This window comes from Cyrtonyx montezumae, unplaced genomic scaffold (assembly GCF_038088225.1).
Source record: "Cyrtonyx montezumae isolate F1298 unplaced genomic scaffold, pur_monq_1.0 scaffold_4, whole genome shotgun sequence".
Lineage (NCBI taxonomy): Eukaryota > Metazoa > Chordata > Aves > Galliformes > Odontophoridae > Cyrtonyx > Cyrtonyx montezumae.
In genome coordinates this window covers 15,339,279-15,356,416 of record NW_027072045.1, presented here as the reverse complement: position 1 = coordinate 15,356,416, position 17,138 = coordinate 15,339,279, and the positions used below count along the sequence as shown (strand labels likewise).

General features: G+C 39.2%; 1 protein-coding gene across 2 annotated transcripts in view; it reads right to left on the bottom strand.

Moving 5' to 3' along the window:
* The window catches only part of WDFY4 (WDFY family member 4), a 116,774-nt gene that overhangs the window by 48,615 nt on the left and 51,021 nt on the right, over positions 1-17,138 (bottom strand). For both annotated transcript variants that reach the window (XM_065746149.1, XM_065746148.1), the window contains exons 42-45: positions 7,066-7,143; positions 6,376-6,579; positions 5,547-5,598; positions 4,041-4,207 (exon numbers count right to left, since the gene is read on the bottom strand). In XM_065746149.1, coding sequence (XP_065602221.1) covers positions 4,041-4,207; positions 5,547-5,598; positions 6,376-6,579; positions 7,066-7,143 — 501 coding nt within the window. The remainder of the gene's footprint in view (positions 1-4,040; positions 4,208-5,546; positions 5,599-6,375; positions 6,580-7,065; positions 7,144-17,138) is intronic.

Genomic DNA, 17,138 nt, shown 5'->3' with positions numbered 1-17,138 from the left:
AGATGAGGTGCTAAGGGATTTGATTTAGTAGTTCAGTGGGTAGGGATAGTGATAGGAGGATGGCTGGACTAGATGATCTTGTAGGTCCTTTCCAACCTAATGAACCTATGAACCTGGGAGCAGCTACAGGCTTACTATTAAAAGGCGTTTTTCAAAACAAAACAAAACAAACAAAACAACACAGAAGCACGTGTGAAGGGAGATGGCAGGTGTTCAAATTGTACAAAGTGCCATGGTGAAGAAGCACAAACAGAAAAGCAGAGGCCTGGCTGAAGATTCTTGGCTTTTTTAGATTTTTTTTTTTTTTTTTTGACACAGTTCACATCAGACACTGTCCTCTGCACCCAGTAGCACAACTGCTGGCTGAGCTGGGTGGGGATGCAGGAAGGTGCTCCCTGCAGCCACTCAGGTGCAGCAGAACCCTAGAGAAGGCAAGTCAGAGGAGTAACCATCCGAATATCTTGTCCTTCTTCAGGCAGTCCTATCTGAACACAGGAAAAGTTTCAGACTGAAAACACTAATTTTCAGCACTAATTTCAGCAGTGAGGCAGCCACTGGAGCCTCTGCACATGCAGCAGGGAAGACAGAAGAGAGACTAAGGCATAGAAAAGGGAAATGACTTGTTCCAAGCACCTCTTTTACCACCCTCCTGCTTTGATCCCAACTGCCAGTCTATGTTCATACTGTACATCAGCACATGCAATGTTCTTTCAAACTAACAAAGCATCTTTAAACTGCAATGAACTGTAGCTGCTCCCACAAAAACAAACTGCCTTGGTGTCCTACATAGCTGTGAAGTTAGTGCAGTGCCCCTAAGATCACCGGCTTTACTAAGTGTAGAGCTGCTGCACACTTCTGTCTGCCCCAGATGCTGAACCTTACAGCTGCTCACTCCTTCAACTGAACCTGTTCTTTAATGAGCTCCTTGCAGCCACAGATTTCATCCCCTCTTTAACTGATTTATGCTAGTCATTTCTATTATTGTCCTTGGCATCTTCTGTGCTCTCCCCAGCCCCTCCTTTAAGGAAAGGCATTGTGCCCAGATTTCTGCTAGGCCATGCCCTCTTGTTAACTTCAGATTCATTACTCCAGCTGCTTGGATTTCTTAGTCTCAAATGACTTGCTGGCAAACAGAGCTCTATTTTTCACAAAAAAAGTCAGTTTCTACACCAAAATCATTTCCCAAACCTTCCACACTTTATTCATCTATTACACAGTAACTGCACATTAACAACCTGGCAGGACTGCTTCAGGCTTGTAAAGATCAGGGAGGCAATCTAGCAGCTGGAGATTCAGGTTGCAAATTCAGGAATCCAGCGTCTCTGCTGCTAGACCAGGGTTATTTATAAAGGACTGGCCCTGGTTCTCGGTAGGCAAACTGATGGTCATAACAGGTTCCTATTTGTAATTCTGCAGCATAACATTATCATTCATATCATGGTACCTCTCCTACCATGCCCATGACACATACAGTCTCTGTACACTAAAGATACATGCAAAACAATCCTCACCTGTATACACACTGCTATGCTATTGTTCTCCTAAGCCCACAAAGGGCTGTCCTTTTTCCTAGCTTTCACAGGTGTGCCCTGCTGGGGCTATTTGTAAGGAAGAAGGTGAAGCATCAAAATATCACAGCTCCCTGCCTGCCATTCTCTTTTTATCTGCCCTGAACCTCCATTCTATGTGCCTAGAGTCAGGGAGCAGCAAGCTACAGATATGCACAAGTCGTCTTAACAGCCACTTGTTTCTTTTTGTACCACCACAGAGCCAAACACAACAATGGCACTCTGCATCTCTAGTTTCACCAGCACCACATTTAAGGTTTTTGGCTTTTGGATCTGACACTGACAGATCACTAAATGGTGACAGGAACTTTGGGAAAGAGGTGCAGAATATGTAAAGAAACAGGAACAGAACTACACATAGCCTCATAACTAGAAATTCTAGTGATAAGTTACCACTGTGAGGAAAACACCTCAAGGTTATAGGAATTCCACTAACTGCAGGACACTGAAAGTTCAGCAAATGTGTGTTACAAGGTCTCTAACTGGAAGAGGAAAACTTACAGTCAATACAACTACAAACGAGCTACTTTCAAGGTATGGATTTGTATATACATACCTTCAATCCTATGCACTGGCAGAGCAGAAAGGAGTCTTATGGCAAACTAATAAGCGATTGTGCCATTAAAAGCCACAGTTGCACAGGTCTGTTAGTTATTTGTTGATTTCTGGAATTTTCTGAATCAGAGTGCTTGACTTTGAAATCTGGGAAGTGTGTGCCTCTATAGTTCCTTAAATACATTTTAGAAAGAGGGCCAAAAAAAGGACTCGTCTAAAGGCTGAACTTCACCTGGATTGCATACTGTTCAAACACAGATCATGACTGCTCCCTTATATGATTTGTCTTTACAAATTCAAGTACAAGTTGAGCATAACATTCTACCTGGACCCATATTCTTTTGACTTAACTTGCTGACAAACTGAGCCAACAATATAAACAGCATTTGATCTGCTGATTTTTGCAAAAAGCCATCCCACATCTGAATACGTACAGTTGTTTTTCTGTTTTTGTGTTGCCATTAATCAGATGTCAATACATGACAGTATAAAACAAGGACCAATATCCAGACTACAACCACCCCTGTGCCCCAGAAATTAATCTAGCAGCTTCCAAGGCATCACAATGTGCACTCTGTGCAGTACAGTAGGTAAGGTGGCTCCAATTGCCTGATTAAAGTGCAAACAGCTCATGAGGCAGCCATTTACAAGGCAGGACTGCAGTGCACTAAGTGAGCGCAGGACAGCTAATGTCACCCCCTGCTGCTTTTTTTAATACTTCTGTCAGCTCAGCAACACAGTGACTGCTGCTGGAAAAAACATGGCTAGTGTTTCTGACAGCTTCCTGTGGAGTCACAGGGAGAAGAGACAGACAGCCTAAAGGCGCAAAATGAGATCAGCACACAGAAAACATGCTTCACATTTTCATGCCTGTCTCCTTCTGCTGGGGAGAAGTATGTGGGGGCGGGGAAGAGGAGGAAGAGCAGGGGGATGAATTATGTTGTATAGACAGACAATGTACCAACAGGTCTAGTAACATAAGAAAGCCATCACACTCAAGAGCTCCAATATGACCCCTGGCCACTGGCAGAATGCCATAAAAATTCAGCTATGATATTGCAACCAAAATAAGTATTTCTATATCTAGGTATAAGCCCTACACAGCCCTGGAACAGCTGAGTCTAAATGATTGTGTCTAACTCCCAGCTACCACTGTGGGATGCTAGCTCCTGAGCCAACAGGGAAACAACGCCACTGGAAGTAAAAGGTACACTGCAGAAGATGAGAGAACAAGGTCAGCTCTCCTCTTCGTGATAAAACTTCTCACAGTTCTGGGGAAAATAATTTGTGCAGTGCCTATCCAACATCAAGAATTTGACCTGAAGACACCATCGTGGGGTCTACGCCAAAAGTGAAGGGCAGGCTGTCAGGTATCCATGGTCTCAAGGGGAAGAATCTGTCCAGTATTCAGGGGGAGTTGTAGAAGATAAAGGTGTGTGAAGGGATGAAGAAAACATTTACTAGCATTCAGCAGAAAGAGATCATGAACATTACTGAACTCACATCTATACAAAACTGTTACACCTTTCCAGAGATAATAAACTGAATCCAGACACTACTCCAGGCTTGAGTAAAGACAGAGAAGTTGGACAGAAATCTCAGGTTTGCGGAGTTTACCATGTCTCAGGCAAATTCAGCCAATACTGTCTCCTAGGTACACCCAAATACCTTCATCACACGCCAGAAATCTTTGTTGTTACTTCACAGAGTTAGTGTTAAATGTTCTTTGAGAACAGGTCTATACAGGAGTTTTGTACAGTAGCTGGGAAGTACCAAGTGCTCCAAATTAGCATGTATTGATGTACAGTGTAGACTGAATTCACCTGAACCAAAAACTGAAAGGAACAGGTAGGCCTCCACATTCAATCTACCTTCTGTAATGTCAACTCAGAAAATTTTCTAGCTCATCTTTACTACCTTTTCATTCTCTGCAAACTCCTGCAATATAATTTGTCTCTCCACACACAGTTCCAAGAAGTCTTCTGAATGGAAACTTTCATGTAGAGCAGGGAAGAATGTTAGCTGGTTACAGTCCAATTCTTTCTCATCCATCTCCTTTTCTGCTCCATTTAGCATCAGCTCTCCTATATCAGTAAGAAAGAGATTGCAGTTTTAGTGGCAGTCAGATGACAGCAAAAGCATTTGCAATTTAGACTTTTGCCCAATCTGTTCTATCTTGGGAAATCACATTTATCTGCCAAAAGAAAAAAAAACAACACCAAAACAATCAAGAAGTGTATGACTGCTGAAGTAGGATACATATTTCATCTAAAAGCAACTACACTCATCATAATTCAGACTAAATCCCTGTAATCACTGAAGATTCAAACTTACTGAATAAATGTATTTATTCACATTCCTGAATTGTGTTGGGCTGATCATATGATAACAAAATAACTAAAGAATCTGTTTATATGCACAGAATTGAAAAGGACAGTCTTCCAGGGACATGTAATGGAACAGGATAGAAGAACCCAAAGAGAGAGAATTCACATATACCTTGCCCAGGTCGTGTTCCAAGTTTAGCAGATTCAGATGGTGTACAGAACTAAGGAAGGTATGATCAGCTTTCTCCTACATCTTCATATCAAAGTAGACTGTAGTCACTTTCATGCAGAAAGTGCATACTACTTGAGGTGTGCTCACAGTCTAAACAATAGGCTCCGTTCCCTTTTGATTACTGGGCCACGACATGCTAAAACTTAAACAGCAATACTCCTACACCCAACAGTGAACACCAGAAGTTTGACTTGGAGCAGCCATAGCGATGGCTGAAATCTACAGCCTTTAAGACTGAGATGACGTTTCTGAACTTCAGTTATTTCTCAACTTCCTGACTGAAAAATTATCAACTTCTGTACCATATTTCACAAGTTGGTTCCTTTTTCATGATTTTAATGTCTCACATAACAGAAAATCTGGCCTAGAAAAATGTTGACAATAGTCATATTTTGAAAAATCTATTTCCATTTTAAACACTGAAAAACAATTTTACAATTTAATATTTTTGGAAATTTCTCCATCTTTCTATCCACATTTTTGGAAAGTCAGATTTCTTTTACCGCTTCCCTGAGCCATTTATCACCTGGTTTTAAATACTATTTTAGAAGCAGAACTGAAGTATCTACAGAATCAGGGGAAAGGCTACACTTTTCCTCCTGACGTTAAGCCATTGGGAACTTTTCAGATGCCCCGGACAGCAAAAAGAGCTTTCATTTTTATTTAGCATTTTTGCTGTCAGATCTTCCTTGTGGCAACATAAAGAAATGTTTATATACCACTGATAAAAATGGTACCAGAACTTTTTAAGCCCAGAACACTATTTTTCCCAACACTAAATTGTAACTCTGAGCTCCCTCCTCCATCTCCAGCTCTCTTAGTGTCTACCCACTACCGTGATGTAGTTTGGCTCTAAATGGTTACCTGAATCCACTTCAGCAGTAGGGATTCTCTCATTTCTGTTTCCAAGGAGAATCTGAAAAGAGACTAGGTATGACAACACTGAGATACGCTGTTAGGAAACATAACTCAAAACCTTGCTGCAGAGCAAAATGCAGATTTAGAACTACGTTGCAAATGAGTGCCTTGGAAATCAAAAGAAATGCATTTTAAAGAATCTAAAGGAAGAATGAAATGTAAAAATATATGTCAACAAATAAGGAAAAGTCTATTGCCTTTTCAAAGGCAACCCTCCACAGGGATTTTATTAGATAAAATGATGCAGTTCAGTCTGCAGAAGACAGAATTTGAACCTCACATAAAAGCTGGAAATGCCTTGAAGATAGGAGCCTCTTAACATTTTGATTGTTTCATTTTCTGATTGACAGATTTTGACACTTAGACACTATGGAGACAGACAGTACTAAATGTCCAGCATACAGTGTTCAATACTTAGTTCAAATCACTAACTCCACTTTTTTTTTTTAATCATCCACCAGTTTTAGCAGCCCTAGTAAGCATAAGATTGCTGGATTGCAAGATACTATACCCTTGGGATATTGCAAGCAGAAAAATATGCTTGGGTTATACTCTCTCTTATCTGGGAAGATTTTATATCAGAAAAGATGGAAAATCATTCTGTGGCAGCTAAATACATTGCAGTTGCTGTTACTGTTCCCTAAAAAAGACCAGCTCATTGGATTCCATATGGATGGCACAGCAAATTGGTAAATCAGCTGATGAGATTTAGAGGAAAGGGGGGGATATGAATTCATCAGCAAGAATTTATGCACTTCCTGTAAAAGCTTTCTACCTCACTCTTCATTCGCATCATTGCCGGTTGGTTGCTTGCCTGCTGAATCCTTCTCCTCATCCGTGAAGGTCCTTCGTAACAATCAAGAATCCATCGTGGCTCTAAGGACTGTGAGGCAACTCTCCATGGGCCCCATCTGTGGAAGAGTTGCTCCTCAAGTACCATCCAGTCCTTAGCTGCTTTGCTGTAACCACACTGCAGCATCTGTGAGATAGAACCAATTTGTGTCATTGTTCCATGCTTCCTTCCTCGCATTCAGTAATGGCACCACCCCAGATTCAGAGGGACCAATCTGCTGAATGGGACCACTGTAGATTGCTGCAGACCCAGCAAACAGAGGACCAACTGATCACTGAAAAGGCGACATGAGAAATGCTACTAGACAGAGACAAATATAAGAATGTAACATACCTCAAACTCCTGGAGAATGTCTGTTTCCATTAGATTTCCAGCTCAAAAGCATTGAGTCAGGTGAGTAGAGAAGACATATTCACTTAATCGTTTTCCTGACCAAAGTTCATGTCTAATGGGAGCAACTATGCTCAGTGAAAAAGTCTGAAAGTCTCAGAAGTATACTGTACTCCCACGAATACGCTCTCAGAAGTATACTCTTACTCCCATGGCATAAGTCTAAATACATATACCTGGGGAGAAGGCGAGGAGAACACACTAAAATGCTGTTATGTTTACCTGCACGTGATTTCTGTACAAAGAGGCATACAGCTCCTGCCCAGTTCTTCGGTACCGTTCCATACACGACACAAATCCCTAGGAAAAAAACATCAGAACACATCATGCCAATATGAGGTGCTCCAGATAAACTGTGAGAGGCAGAAGCAGGCCTTACTTACTAAAGCTTTCACAAGAATAATTAGAGACTAGGGCCTGTGTTTGTGTGCTTGACAGTGCTTCAGCCAGTATAGAGATGAGGCAGATATTTAAGAGCAAGCTGCACACTTACTCCAGAGAGGTGAACATATCCATGATCTTAACCAGGGTCATTAAGTGGAATTACTCAAGAATGAGAATGAAAACATTAAATAAAATTGCAAGGTTTCTTCTTTTGGAACTGAAATAATTAGTACTGCAAATAGCATAAAAGACAATTATCTGTTATGTAGACTCCAAGTGAGGTAAGGAACCAAGATTACTAACTATATGCTTGCTCTTTGCTATATAAGCAGAAAGTGCAGACAAAGGAATGGGCCACGTCATCTTTCTGCAGACAGGAAACCAACTGTTCCTAAATATATTTTTGATATTTAGGAGCTTAAGTCCACTTGGCAACAAGTGATTTTCACTATAAATATACTACTTGCTGGGAATGTGATGCACAGATCTCCAAGCTAGCCCTGTAACAGGAAGATCATAGAGCTGTGCCAGGGCAAAAAGACACTCACGGTAACTACGTCTGCTTCACTACCCAGCCCTGAACTCAATCACTACCCAGGTACTCCTAGAATCACACATGTCCCAAAGCAGTCCGGCAGAAATTCCTGGCCACTTTCCTTTCCAGACTGCACTAGACTCAGAACAGCGAATGTGCATCAACAGTCTTGCATCTCATTTGTTATTTTATTGAGGAAATTCTTAAGCTGAAGGTCTCTGTTCAAGCACAAGACTGATTCACTGCTGTCAGGCTGCATTTCCAACTTTACAAGTGGATTGTTATGCCATCTTCTGCAAGATATGCAATTGCTCTGAGTCTCTACCTTTCCAACCACATAACTGTTGTAGTAGGCATAGACAACACGTAACAGAGAACATAATACTACCATCACAAAGATATAGAGGCTAAGACCCTGATCAAAAGTTCATCGGGGTGGAATTATTAAACTCAGGGAACAGGAAAACAAAGCGAGTCTGATTATATATATTCTACCAAAACCTACATCTTTATAAATGTTGGATCATAAGATTCACGCAGCCAAGACCTATACAGAACACAAACCACAGAATTTCAAGCCATACTTCCTATCTAAGACTCCCTTTTGGAATGATCAGTAGAATAATAGCATATGAATAGTAGCAAAATAAAACCTAGGGTATTTACTGTTACAATAATTCATCAAATGCACATTTTAAACTTCATTCAAAGACAATCTTCCAGCTTTGAAAATGACAGCTTGGTCATTCTCTTTCTGTTAGCAATCTAGGAAACACTGAGTTCCAAAGACTAGAAACAAAAAGCATTTGTTATCACGAGATCTCTTGCCTGATCAAAGACACACAGCATGCTGAAGGGCTGTGCATACAGTTGAAGCACCAGCCACTGCTGAGTAAGCTGCTGGCTTGTTTCACCTTACTTCATAGTAAGGTGAAACATACTTCAAGGACACTAAAGAAACAGCTCAGGGTTTGACTCTAATAGACTCTCCTATACTCACAAGATTGCCCTTCAGTGTTATAACAGTTTTCTATGCAGGCATGAAGATACACCATCCATGACTCTCCTTGCTCAGTAACTTTCCCTGTGACTGCCAGCAAGTAGGTGCCAGGGTGAGTTCTGCACCACTTCCTGTTGTAAGTAAAATATTCTCCTGTTTGACAGAGCATTCCCTAGAAAAATATTCTACCCTGTTACAACTTCAGACTGTCATGTCTGATAGAACCTGTTCAGAGAAATATAGAGTAGGTTAGAAAGCCTCAAGTACCATGCAAAAGCTCTCATGCCCACCAGATGGGTTTCTGATAAAGGTAAAAAGAACTCAGATTGCTGCCAAGTCTAAACTGGCTGTGGAAATTTCAGACCCTCACTACCTACTGCCATGGATCAGATGGGTAACTTTTAAACGCATGGACGCTGTGCCACACTGGCAGTGATTCCTCACAGCAAACTGTCTGACTGCTGCTTGCACTGTGCTATAATTAAGTTAACACACAAGGTCTATGTGGTGTGCTGATTACTGCTGGCTGCCAGCCAGGTCCATACCCCTGCCGTGAAGTCACATTTATTGGTGTTTCCCTGCAGGAAGCTCCTGTTTTACACTGATGAAAGTCATTACATTTTTGTTTGTTTAAAGCATCATTAAACCTGTAATCACAGTTGTGGCCTCGCAAAAGTATTCCATAATTCATATAAAATTCCCATAAAGGCTGACCTAGTAAGCAACAGCATCTCCATGCTGTTGAGCCAGGCTCAATGCAGGAAGAGAGCATGCACCCCAGTTTTTTTGTGGACATAGGGTAAAAGCCATTCAGAGTAGACAAGCAATTCCTCCATGTATTAGCAGCCATTTCAGATACCCACAGGCTATTGAAGCAGAGCTGGAGCCCTACTGGCAGCTGTTTCAAAGTTGCGTGTAGCATATCCTTCAGTCATGGTCACCGATCAGACCCCTGAGGTCAAAGCCCACACCCTCACCGAATTTGCTGTCCCAGCCCTAGTCTTTGGGAACACACGTAGGGTTCTAAGAAGGAATAATTCTGCTGGACTCATCTGGCAAAGAGAAAACTATCCACTCTGACTTTCAAACAAGCAATAACTAGTCATCTTCAACCAGATGAACATGTCTCCAGTGACTACCCCCACAAGAAAACCATCCGGTTGTAAAAATGAAAGTTAACAAAATTAGAGATCACTGTGACTGGGAAAAAAAGATCTTTAAAATATATCCAATAAACAGAGCCTATAGAGTAGTTTATTATTCACCCAGTGTTTGCTCAAAACAATTAGAATATATAGCAATGATTGATGGAATGACTAGCACAAAATTTGCCACAGCCTCCTAATGAATAAGCAGGTTCCATTAAAAAGACAACTGAAATCATATGCTATAGGTGGTTATTCTTTAAAATAGCAACTCTACACAGCGCTGAATGCCACAGCACCACAGTTTAGTATTTATTTTTAACAAAGGGAGACGTACCGGCTTTGATAATTGTTAGTACTCTGTGACATAACACAGTTTGTGTTACATATATAGAAAGCAAATCTGAATGCGGGAAATATGACCAGTATGCTAAGACCAAAAGGCCATACTAATCCATCCTTGCTTAAGAGTCATAGGGTATCATGCTTTAAGTCTTCCTTAGAGACTCCTCTACTTTGCAGCCCTAGGCATTTGCATTGAAGTACAGTCAGGTCACCTTGCTGCCTCACATTCTTTAGATAACACTTACAGCTTGAAAACATGATGGAAGTTACAAAAAACAACTGCAAAACAGGCAACAAAAAGCCATACCACCACCACAAAAATTAACAACCAGAAGCCAAAAACATTTTTCTTCCTCTTACAGCACAAAGACACCATGCAAATAAAACCAGAAATGATTAGCAATGAGGAACAGTACAACCATCAGGGAGAAAAATATTGGAGCAGAGAAAATGAGCATCTCAAAAATACCCAGTGAGTAGATATTCTATCATTTCTTTCAATAAAAACAACTGAAGGTCATCTTGTAGTATGTAATGGTCAGGGAAAAAAAAGTAACAAATGAGGTGAGGCTTCCAAGTTAACAGTTCATTACTGGGCTTTAAGAATATTTTGTGTCTATTTTCTTTTATTATATGTTATTAGTGCATATATATCTATTTTTTATGTAACACTCCTGCAGTTTGTAAATACTCAGGCTTTCCATAATAAACTCACAATACAGATTCCACATATATCACAACTCATTCTTCAAAAATATATTATGCCATTGGAGCTCCGTGCTTCAAGGTTTTCTGTTGTGAATTACAGGCTCTGTGCTTTGTTATACAACCCACACGCACAAAAACATATGCATCAAAGCTCTTAATAAAGTAATGAAGATCTTCAGGTAAAAATCTGTTAAGTGATATTGTCAGATTGTGCATCTGCAGAACAGTCAAAATATTAACAAAATTACACCATTTCTTTTACAACTTTTACATACCACTTTTCTGCTACTAAAGTGAGGCATGCGTGTCACTATAACCCCAGCATTAAGATATAAACATGTCAATAAATACCTGGACACCTTAGATGTGACAGTTAAGCACACTTAAAAACCTCTATGGGCAGTGACTGCTAAAGCAGTAAACAGAAAACTAGCACCATCAGGAGGACAAAAAAAAAAATATAGTATTAATGCATATTTCAACCATTCATCTAATCTTGAATCAAACAGAGAAATGCAATTTTAATGACAAAAAACTCAAATGTGATTTTATAAAGTTCAGTTTTACTTCAGTCATCATCTAAAGCCAATAATCAATTTAACAGAGAATTCCTGAAACGCTATTTCATAGCTACAAAGCCAGATTGGCAACAATTAAGTTTTGAGGCTAAACTCTTCTAAAACGCAAGTGTTATCTAGTAGTATTCACTTCAGTTCTCATAATCATCCTTTTCCCACAAATCTAACCAGAACTACTTTTCCCTCCCCGCAAATACAACAACAAAGTCTGAATAATTCTGGTGTTTTCCTGCTAAATCACAGTCAGTCTCAGAAGAGTCAGTCTCAGAAGCAGAAGATTCCAGTTAGCATCCAGAGCATTACAGAGAAGCATCCAAGTGTCACAGTAAATTACTAAAGCTGGCTGAAGTCTCCAGTTCACCTACGATGTGGTACTCAGCAACAGAAGATAAAGGGGCTTCCCAATGAAAGCCAAGTCAACCACTGCTTCTACATCTAACGCGGTAAATCAGAGGCCAGATATCTCACGCAAACAAGCCACTTGTCCTGTTACTAAACTACTTTTCAAGTAACATACCACGTCCTGGGAAGTGAGTAGGTTCACTACTTCAGAGAAAAAATTGTTTCATTAGACAACAGGAAGTAAATATACTAAGGCAAATAATGCTTTTCCTAGCAGATCAAAAAGTAGTTTGTGCTAGTCCTTGGCACGTACTCTCCACACTGAGGACTGTTTGCACTCTTTTGAATCACAGAATTGTTATTGCCGTGTGGATTTTATTGTTACTTTGCCAAAATTCATTTAGCTTTTCAACAGACTGCAGTTCCAGCAGTTAAGTGTTGCATGTGAGCTTCGTGCCTCAACCCTCTAGGAGGCTAATGCACACTGCCAACTGCTCCTAAGGATCATGGTTGGATTCCTGGCATCACCAGTTGGTTGGGGAATAGCAAACTTAATGAGAAAAACCTCCATATTCCAGTGCACCAGAAACATACCCACACACACAAGGGTGATGAGTTTCAAGAGGATAATCCCAAACTACAGGGTACACTTGATAAGACTCCTACACTGTATTATCAGCTACACTTTGGCACCACAGAAACTGCCATGCTTCTATAGCAACTATGTACAATATGTGTATATGCATGCACACACATCCCTCTTCAACAGCTGATACTATTGAAGATTTAACTGTTCTTGCCAACATTCATAAGTTACTTCCTAACAGCAAAAAAGCACAGTGTAAGGTGAGACCTGTTCTTTCTTTCCATCCTGCTGGAAAAGAGGTAGTAATAGCACTGACAGGTGAGGCTTAGGCAGTACTGTGACAACAGTATGCTTAGAGAGCTCAGAGTCCAGAATACAAAGAATTTTGGAAGTCATGGGAAAGAGGTTTATCAGTTTTATAAAATGACACACATTTAAAGGTGTTATGATAATTCCATAGCTTTTTAGAGTCTGGAAAATCCTATATTCCATATGATACTCTGCAACAAATAGTGTGACTGGAGCACAGATGAGTGCAACAAAGCTTTATCTTTAGCTAACAAGGGTGAGAAGAACGTGGAATGATGGCACAGGAGGGAAACCCATCATCCTGCAGAGATTTTTAGGACCTCTGCTGGTGTCTGTTCTTTACTTGCATGTACCACCACCTAATTATACTCTCAGCTCTTTTCAAATCCTGCTCTCAGATAGATACTTAATATACTGACTACCTGAACTCTTCTGTGCACTTTATACTGCTTCCTGCATATAACTTGTTGATAAGTGGAGTTGGTCATAATTCTTCTCCTTTTAAAGATTTAAAAAAAACCCCTAACATTATATATATGTATGTATAAAGCAATTCAAATAATTCTCCTGAAATTACTATAAATGGAATGTCCATTTTCTTAAGGAGTTTTGATGCGACATCTCTGAACCAAGAAACACAACTGATTTTCCTTTCATAAATTCTGCAGAGAAAAAATTGTTTCAATGCCTAGCATCTGTTTCTAAGGCTTCTCTGTGCCTAAATGAAATTCTTTTTTCATCCACATTAGCACCATTCAATCCAATGCCATGATCTCTGTTACGTGAAAATAAAACTCTGCAACCATCAGCTCTTGAAAGATGAGATTTTAATGCTATCAGCTTTAGGAATTAAACTCCTCAGGCTAAAATTCCATACTGAAGCTTAAACTTGAACCAGACAAGACAGAAAGGAAAGAAGAAATCAAAATAGAAAAAAAATGAAGGAAACAAGATCAGACAAATTTTTTACATAATTTGTAATTAAGGGACTTCACTATCATAGAACAGTATAAAAAAACATTGAAAAATTCCCTTTGAATGGTTGCCAATAACAAATTTTGGAAGGGTAATGAATCTCGTGTTACAGGCTTTAGATGAACTGTAACTACTATAAAACAAGCAAAAAAAACGTTCCTAGGATAGATCCTCTATTGTGCATTGTGCTGTGACACACTGCCTGCTGTAGCAATTGCTATTGGCTTTTCAGGGGGAAAGTGTTTACTATGGGGTAAACACCTAATCATTTGTATTCACCGTTATACTACCTTTATATTCATATTTCTCTATCAAATAGTGGCTATTTATGATCTTCAAAGTAATCTGAAATTGATAAAGGAACAGTACATCAGATAACCACTTAAGAGGACACAAATTCTTTGTTCAAAGTTAAAGAAAGTTTTCCAGCTTGCTGCAGCATACTGTAATTTAGCTTTGAGCCAGTTATTAAACAAGACAATAATATTATAATGGCAATTGTTTAATATACATCATTAATAGCAAAGTGCCTGCTTTCACTGAAGTAAAAATGTGTGCTATGAGCAGTTTTGAAATGAATATTTGATTCCAGTCTTCCCTTGTGCATTTAATGACATGCTAATTTACATTTTAATTACTTCCTAAGAAATCAAAGCATTTGTTGACAGTGGAACATAATGTCAACTTCACAGTGCACTGTTGGTAGATGGTTAATGAACTTAATTAGATAATTAGTGATGTTAATTATCCTTCTATTATGAAGACAAAAATGTTACACAAGTAATGCACTTTTCTAAGTACTTCCATTATATCTTTGCTCATTTTAACTTGGTTTACTTGAAAAGCTGGTAAAATACCAACAGAGTGATTGAAAAGAAAAATTTTTGTTTAAAACTACCCTCAAAAATACAGACATCTGCATTTGAATGTGTGACTTGATAGTTTGTGAATATGATCTAAGAATTTTAGTTTCAAACAGGTAATTTCTCCATATTCCTTTGTACCTGATGCGAAATCATTATATATATGACTTCCAAAACTGGGAAGCAAAATTAACAGCCAGGAGGTAATGAAGTTTCTTGATGGACTTGTGTGGAGTGAGAACCCCATGCAGGACTTACGCTGTATCAGTGATGCAGCTATGATTTGTTCCAGATAAGTCAGCCTTGACACTGTACAAAACAAGTTAAAAGCCTCCTGTACAGTTCATAAGCAAAGAAGCACCTGACTTTGTCTAGTGATTTGTTCTAAATCCATAGCAAATGCTACTACTGTTGCAAGTTCTTTAATTGGACTCTATTGAATACAAATAATAACCCACTAATCAACCTATTTCCTCTCTATACTAAGCAAAGCTTTCAGATTTTGTCTGTCTTCCTCCACCATTCTCAAATTCACTAATAGCTTTGCTCAGTCAGAAACAACAGTGCTCAGACCTCAGTAAATATAACCCTTTATTTTTCCCCTTTTTATAATGGGATTCAAAGGCTTTATCTCTCACCAGCTACTTCATACCACTACTTTTCTTTTTATTCCATGTTTCAACCAAGTACTTCTTGTTGCAAGATAAGTCCATAACTAGCAGTAGTGAATGCAGGCCAGTAGAAGAATTTTCTCAAACGAATACAGGACATTCTTGATAATGGTACCAAACAAAATAATGGCACTTTGTAAAGTGACCATCACCAAACCAAGGACAAAAATAAGACCACAAGTTAAAAGAGCTATGATATTCAGATAACTCTTTTTCTACACTGAGAGAAATAGCATGTAGCACCTACAGAAAAACCAGTTCACTTTTTTTTTGACTCAAACATACCACTAGCATTTTTTATCAAGTTGTTTTGTTTTAATTCTATTTTCTAAATGGGAAACATTGATGCAAGCAGTTCTTTTCAAGATATTTATTTTACTGACATCAGACAACCTAAAAGTCTACAGTTTGAGCTTATCACAGAAAATGCTTTACACACAACTTTTACTTACGATGTTTTAAGTGAAAGCACTTTCACCTCACCAACTAACATATTTAGAGTTGACATTGCCCCTGTTTTTCAAGCAGTTGAAAAAATACAAAGCATTTCCTGAAATTAAGGAAGAGAAAAAAATGCAAGTAAAAGTAGGAGAGAGTAGTTTAACATTATTTTACATTTTACTCAGTACTGTAAGGCCACACCTGGAGTACTGTGTCCAGTGGGAGGCTACCCAGTAGCAAGACAGATGGAGATGCAGAAAAGAGTCCTTCAAAGAATCGCTAACATGAGGAAGGATTTCAGCATCTCTTATATGAGGAAAGGTTTAGAGAGCTGGGACTGCATTGTCTAGAGAACAGAAGGTTCAAGGGGTTCTCATCAATGTGTACAAAATGTCTGACAATGTGTCTGAAGGCTAGGCTGTAAATACAAAGGCAGTTCTTTCAGTGGCATCCAGTGACAGGTCAACAGGCAATGGACACAAAGAAATAGACGTGCCACCTGAACATCAGGAAACACTTTCTGACTGTGAACGTGACTGAGCACTGAGGTTGTCCAGAGAGGTTGTGGAATCTAAGTCTTTGGAGACACTCAAACAATTTGGACATGGTCCCAGGCAATCTGCTCTAGGTGTCACTGTTTGTGAAGTAGATTTGAACAAGATGATTTCCACAGATACCTTCCAACATCAGCCTGTATACGATATTCATCTTTTTCCTTCAGCAGATGCTTTTAAGGTAGGAGGCCATAATTTAACACCAAATCAACTTCTAAGAATTCTTTGATGTTATTTACATGTTTTCCATGTGACACTTAAATTAATAAGAGACTATTTTCATCTACCAATCCCTAGCTGTAACCTACAGTCATTTATATACTAGTACAGAAACAATCCTCAGCTCCAAAAAACTTCATCTAAAATAAGGCTAAACTAAATCTGCAGAAGCTTATAAATTGCATTAGATGGGAATCTCACTTACTTTAAATGTAACTTGTGTTCCCAGCTTACTTTGATACTGAGAAACACATCTTTCATTTTTCTTATGAAGGAAAAGGACTATGGAAAAACATTTTCTTCCCCTTAGATTTTTATCTCTGAAAAGCGCAGCAATCTTTTTCAAATATTGGCTGGAGGGAGAAGTAGGGAAAGAGAAAGTGAAGAACATCTGAAACTGTAGCTTTGCATCTCAATGAGAGGAACAATTTATCAGAGCTACGGAGCTGTCAGTCCTTGACATGATAAGGAATAACATCAAATGAGTAATGTTTCCTTCAGACACAGCTCCTTTAATTACAAGCCGCCTCCTTGCAGAAGAGAGACAGAAGATGCAGAAACACCAATTTCATGCACTTGTGCCTGAATAATGTCTCCGTGCTGCCTTTTCCAGATGGCAACCTTTTCACTGGAGGAACTA